We start from the raw sequence: 6,994 nt of genomic DNA on the forward strand, positions 1-6,994 counted from the left end.
CCATGGTGCTGATTGTTGGGGCAAGGTCAGATGAGTCTGGGCATTTAAAACCTTTGAGATTGACATCACCTGGTCTTCCTAGACGATGATTGAGAACAATCCATGACACTGGCAGGACTCAGCCTTGCAAAGGGGGCAGTGCATGCTATAAATTCTGCAGGGTGCCCAAACTTTTGTAGACGCCATTTTTTTGTTTTCTGTAATTTTGAAAGTGTAAATGATGGAAATAAAATCTAACTTTTGTTGACATATTATAAGAATGTCTAATCTGTAATTTGATGCCTTTTGGAGATGTTTCCATCTTTCCTTGGCTTCTTTATGCACATTAATACACATTTTTACCTGGGGTACCCAAACTTTCAATCACCACTGTACAGTTGATCCAGGGAACATCTGTAAAGTTGACCTCTCGGTGGATCAGGAAGGAATTTTTTTTCCCCTGCTGTAGCAAATTGGGTCATGCTTTGCTGCGGGTTTTTTTCACCTTCCTCTGGATCAACAGCGGGTATAGGACTGTGTATATGGGATTGTATGGATGGGTTTTCATTACTGTTTTTTTTTTTTTTTTATTGGTTGAGCCAGATGGACTTGTGTCTTTTTTCAACCTGACTAACTATGTAACTATATATACTGTATGTAACATGTTTATTATTTTAAAGGAAAAAATACTTTAAATTGAACCCTACAATTTTGTTTTTAATAAATGTGTACTGTTATATTCAATTTTAAATATTATCTAACTGGAAAATTAGGGGATCCCTGGGTGACATCATCAGGGATCATTGTGATTGTAAAGTCTTATTTCATTTTTTTAAATAACAAACGTTGTAATTACCTCCTCTGTGCAGTTTGTTTTGCACAGAGCAGCCCAGATCCTCCTCTTATCGGGTCCCTGGTTGCTGCTCCTGGCTCCTCCCTCCTATCAAGTGACCCCACAGCAAGCAGCTTGCTATGGAGGCACCCAAGCCAAGCTGCAGCTCTGTGTGTCCATTCAGACACGGAGCTGCTGTTCGGCCCTGCCCCCTCTCTCTCCTGATTGGCTCACTGACTTTGATTGACAGCGGTGTACAGTGTGTCGGTGTGTATGGGTGTACAGTGTGTCAGTGTGTATTGGTGTACAGTGTGTATGGGTGTACAGTGTGTGTCAGTGTGTATGGGTGTACAGTGTGTGTCAGTGTGTATGGGTGTACAGTGTGTATCGGTGTGTATGGGTGTACAGTGTGTGTCGGTGTGTCGGTATACAGTGTGTATGGATGTACAGTGTGTCGGTGTACAGTGTGTATCGGTGTGTATGGGTGTACAGTGTGTATCGGTGTGTATGGGTGTACAGTGTGTCGGTGTACAGTGTGTATCGGTGTGTATGGGTGTACAGTGTGTATCGGTGTGTATGGGTGTACAGTGTGTCGGTGTGTATGGGTGTACAGTGTGTGTCGGTGTGTATTGGTGTACAGTGTCTCGGTGTGTATGGGTGTACAGTGTGTGTCGGTGTGTATCGGTGTACAGTGTGTGTCGGTGTGTATTGGTGTACAGTGTCTCGGTGTGTATGGGTGTACAGTGTGTGTCGGTGTGTATGGGTGTACAGTGTGTCAGTGTGTATCGGTGTACAGTGTGTATCGGTATACAGTGTGTCGGTGTGTATGGGTGTACAGTGTGTCAGTGTACAGTGTATCGGTATACAGTGTGTACAGTGTGTATGGGTGTACAGTGTGTATCGGTGTACAGTGTGTACAGTGTGTATGGGTGTACAGTGTGTCGGTGTGTATGGGTGTACAGTGTGTATCGGTATACAGTGTGTACAGTGTGTCGGTGTACAGTGTGTTGGTGTGTATCGGTGTACAGTGTGTATCGGTATACAGTGTGTACAGTGTGTCGGTGTACAGTGTGTCGGTATATAGTGTGTATCAGTGTACAGTGTGTCGGTATACAGTGTGTACAGTGTGTACAGTGTGTGTCGGTGTGTATGGGTGTACAGTGTGTATGGGTGTACAGTGTGTCGGTGTGTATGGGTGTACAGTGTGTCAGTGTACAGTGTGTCGGTGTGTATGGGTGTACAGTGTGTCAGTGTACAGTGTGTATCGGTGTGTATGGGTGTACAGTGTGTATCGGTGTACAGTGTGTCGGTGTGTATGGGTGTACAGTGTGTCGGTGTACAGTGTGTATCGGTGTACAGTGTATTGATGTACAGTGTGTCAGTGTACAGTGTGTATCGGTGTGTATGGGTGTACAGTGTGTATCGGTGTACAGTGTGTCGGTGTGTATGGGTGTACAGTGTGTCGGTGTACAGTGTGTATCGGTGTACAGTGTATTGATGTACAGTGTGTCGGTGTGTATCAGTGTACAGTGTGTCGGTGTACAGTGTGTGTATCAGTGTATTGGTGTGTATGGGTGTACAGTGTGTCAGTGTACAGTGTGTGTATCAGTGTATTGGTGTGTATGGGTGTACAGTGTGTCAGTGTACAGTGTGTGTCGGTGTGTATCGGTGTACAGTGTGTATCAGTGTACAGTGTATTGGTGTACAGTGTGTCGGTGTGTATCAGTGTACAGTGTGTGTATCAGTGTACAGTGTATCGGTGTGTATCGGTGTACAGTGTATCGGTGTGTATCTGTGTACAGTGTATGGGTGTACAGTGTGTCGGTGTGTATCTGTGTACAGTGTATCGGTATACAGTGTATCGGTGTGTATCGGTGTACAGTGTGTCGGTGTGTATCGGTGTACAGTGTATGGGTGTACAGTGTATCGGTGTGTATCGGTATACGGTGTATCGGTGTACAGTGACAGAGGCCGGGGACAGGGATGACTTTCGATCCCTCCGCACAGCGGCCGCAGCCGCTTCTGCAGTGACTCGGGGTGGGCGTGTCCTCCGTGCCCGGAGCTAGAGCCGCAGCCGAAGGGGCGTGTTTCGGGTGGGTTTAAGGCGTGTCGGGGCGGTTTTGGGGCGTGTCTTGGGCGGGACGCGGTGAGGCAGGAGATCCCGGTGCGGGAAGCTTTCAGTCTGGATCTGGCAGCGGAGGAAAGCGGATCGGAAAGATGGCGGCCTGTCCTGCCTTGTGCACTCTTTTTATCGCTCTTATCGTACCCAGCCTGGCCCGGTACATCGAGGTGAGCCCCGTATATGCAGCTTGTCCGTCCCCCGGGACACCGCGGGAGCTGTCATGGTGGAGGAATATATCCACCTGTATGCAGAGCCCGGCCTCTGTGTGTGCGGTGTATTCCCCCCACCTTCCCCCCGTATACATGGAGTGTGTGATGTATGGAGTATATATCCACCTGGTGTACAGTGTGTGTATATATACCCCTTCTGTATACTTCTATAGAGGTGTATATAGGTAGGGAATACACAGTATATCCCCGGGTTAGAGGATATATAACCCCGGGGTATAGGGGTGTGGAGGGTATAATCCCAGGTTAGAGGGGTGTGGAGGGTATGTGTATATATACTATAATTCTGGTGGTATTGGGTCTGGTATGTAGTATATATCAGGGTATAGTATGGAGGGGATATTGAGGATTGCTATATATGGGCCTGTATATTATTATTATACAGGATTTATAAAGCACCCGCACTTTACAATGTGAAGGGGGACAGTACAGTACAGTTACAATACAATAGAGAAGGAATAGGAGGGCCCTGCTCATGAAGCTTACAATCTGATCATATATATATGTATTACAGATCACATAGCGGGTTATGTTACTGTACTCAGTATATATTTGCTGTATACTCCAGGTGGTGTATTGTGTGTCCTGTATACAATGTGTGTATATACCCTCCTAGGAGGGGGGGGTGATACAGTGTCCTGTATACAATGTGTATATACCCTCCTGGGAGAGGGGGGCATGGTGTGTATACAATGTATCTCTCCATATACATCCATACATAGGAGATCACACGGTTAGATGATGATGATGATATATCCATGGATGAATTTGTTTTGTTCTCTGGACTCTGTTATCAGCTTTGCAGATTCAGATTGGTGACAAAGTCCCGGCATGCGGGGAAGTCTTAGAAGCGGAGATTGTACAGTGTGTGACCGGTGAAAGATGTGATGAGGGTGTCCTTAGTATATTGCAGAGAGATTTGTCAGATAATGTGTATAGTGGGTGGTGTGATGTATGCAGGATGCATTTATGTGTGTGTGTGTATATATATATATATTCTCATCTTGTACGGTGTATATGATCTAATACTGGTCTGTAACCTAATAGTGGTATTATGGGATGGTGCTGCTATTGTACACACAGGTATATAGTGTTCTATGGGGTGGTGATAGATGTATATCTCTATCCTGTTGTTTTAATGCCTTTGGGGTGTCAGTATTATACGGTGTATCCATGGATCATACCGGACAGTGTGAGGCCGCTGTGCTCCCGCTATTATGGTGTATGATCTCTATGGGTCCAATATATAATACATTCTGTGTGGTTCTGATCTGTGGATGGTATAAATGTATATTCTGTGCGATGTCCTCTATAGCGGTTGTGATTGGTGCTCCGTCCTCTCTGGTTGATTCCATAATTCTGCTTTGTGTAATAATTGGATAATGGCGATGGCTGTGTGGGATGATGCTGAGCTCTGTGTATAGCGTAGGTAGCACACACATTACATAGCACCATACACCTACTAATGTCTTCTGCAACCTTCACAAGCCCAAAGACCACATGTTGTCATAGGCCTTCAGTAGGGGGGATACAATGTTGTCATACGCCTTCAGTAGGGGGATACAATGTTGTCATACGCCTTCAGTAGGGGGATACAATGTTGTCATACGCCTTCAGTAGGGGGGATACAATGTTGTCATACGCCTTCAGTAGGGGGATACAATGTTGTCATACGCCTTCAGTAGGGGGGATACAATGTTGTCATACGCCTTCAGTAGGGGGATACAATGTTGTCATACGCCTTCAGTAGGGGGGATACAATGTTGTCATACGCCTTCAGTAGGGGGGATACAATGTTGTCATACGCCTTCAGTAGGGGGGATACAATGTTGTCATACGCCTTCAGTAGGGGGGATACAATGTTGTCATACGCCTTCAGTAGGGGGATACAATGTTGTCATACGCCTTCAGTAGGGGGATAAAATGTTGTCATAGGTCTTCAGTAGGGGGATAAAATGTTGTCATAGGTCTTCAGTAGGGGGATACAATGTTGTCATAGGTCTTCAGTAGGGGGGGATACAATGTTGTCATACGCCTTCAGTAGGGGGGGATACAATGTTGTCATAGGTCTTCAGTAGGGGGGATACAATGTTGTCATAGGCCTTCAGTAGGGGGGGATACAATGTTGTCATAGGCCTTCAGTAGGGGGGATACAATGTTGTCATACGCCTTCAGTAGGGGGATACAATGTTGTCATACGCCTTCAGTAGGGGGATACAATGTTGTCATACGCCTTCAGTAGGGGGGATACAATGTTGTCATACGCCTTCAGTAGGGGGATACAATGTTGTCATACGCCTTCAGTAGGGGGATACAATGTTGTCATACGCCTTCAGTAGGGGGGATACAATGTTGTCATACGCCTTCAGTAGGGGGATACAATGTTGTCATACGCCTTCAGTAGGGGGGATACAATGTTGTCATACGCCTTCAGTAGGGGGATACAATGTTGTCATACGCCTTCAGTAGGGGGATACAATGTTGTCATACGCCTTCAGTAGGGGGGATACAATGTTGTCATACGCCTTCAGTAGGGGGGATACAATGTTGTCATACGCCTTCAGTAGGGGGGATACAATGTTGTCATACGCCTTCAGTAGGGGGATACAATGTTGTCATACGCCTTCAGTAGGGGGATAAAATGTTGTCATAGGTCTTCAGTAGGGGGATAAAATGTTGTCATAGGTCTTCAGTAGGGGGATACAATGTTGTCATAGGTCTTCAGTAGGGGGGGGATACAATGTTGTCATACGCCTTCAGTAGGGGGGGATACAATGTTGTCATAGGTCTTCAGTAGGGGGGATACAATGTTGTCATAGGCCTTCAGTAGGGGGGGATACAATGTTGTCATAGGCCTTCAGTAGGGGGATACAATGTTGTCATAGGTCTTCAGTAGGGGGGATACAATGTTGTCATAGGTCTTCAGTAGGGGGGATACAATGTTGTCATAGGTCTTCAGTAGGGGGGATACAATGTTGTCATAGGTCTTCAGTAGGAGGATACAATGTTGTCATAGGTTTTTCAGTAGAGGGATACAATGTATCGGCTGCATGCTTTATTCTCTTGGGTGGTTTTTCCAGCCCCGATGTGAAGAAGAAGCTTCACCTTCCCATTGTCGTATATGGTGTATTGTAATGGCCCTCTCCTGCCCCCTGCTGGTGGAAGTACTTCACAGCCCCCCCGTCCCAGGTAGATGCCCCAGGTGGGGAGGGGTCAGTGGATGTGTATTGTATCTCATCTGGCCATTTTTGGCCCCTTTTCACCTCTGCTGCTCTTATTTCTTATGCAAATGATTGTCACACAAAGGGTTAATCACCCCCCCCTCTCCCTCCACCCTCCAGTCTCAGGATATCCTCTGGCCATGTTGACATTCCCCACCCTGCTGCTTAGAGCAAGGCTTACCTCACCCCCCCCCCCCCCCTCCCGCTGTGTAATTGTATGGATGCCTTCCAGTCTACAATCTGTGCCCTGGTACACATGTGCTGAGAGGGTTAATCCAATCCCAGCCCCGGGGGGGGGGGGGGGGATAATTTCTGGTAGGGCAGGTTGAGGATATGATGTCCTGCATTATATATATGTGTGATAACCCCTGACTAGGCTCTGCTCAGCGCTATATCAGGGATTAAGGTGTATGAGAAGCGCAGACAATCTGTTCATCTCCATTCAGCGTCCCCACGGATTACCGCTCAGTGTTAACCCATGCAGTGATGGTTGTACCCGCTGCTCACCTGGGTGATCTCAGGCAGGACCCTTCTCTTCCTCTGTCACGGCGGGCTCTGTCACGGCGGGCTCTGTCACGGCGGGCTCTGTCACGGCGGGCTCAGTACCATGGGT

The 6,994-nt window shown here is 47.0% G+C and overlaps 1 protein-coding gene across 3 annotated transcripts in view; it reads left to right on the plus strand.

Annotated features, from left to right (window-relative positions):
• The first annotated feature begins 2,954 nt into the window (after window positions 1–2,954).
• APLP2 (amyloid beta precursor like protein 2) overlaps window positions 2,955–6,994 on the plus strand; it is a 131,793-nt gene continuing 127,753 nt past the window's right edge. For all 3 annotated transcript variants that reach the window (XM_082273859.1, XM_082273860.1, XM_082273861.1), the window contains exon 1: window positions 2,955–3,100. In XM_082273859.1, coding sequence (XP_082129985.1) covers window positions 3,029–3,100 — 72 coding nt within the window. In that variant the 5' untranslated portion in view covers window positions 2,955–3,028. The remainder of the gene's footprint in view (window positions 3,101–6,994) is intronic.

The sequence above is a fragment of the Pelophylax lessonae genome (genome assembly GCF_965119305.1).
Source record: "Pelophylax lessonae genome assembly, chromosome: 12".
In the NCBI taxonomy this organism is placed as follows: domain Eukaryota; kingdom Metazoa; phylum Chordata; class Amphibia; order Anura; family Ranidae; genus Pelophylax; species Pelophylax lessonae.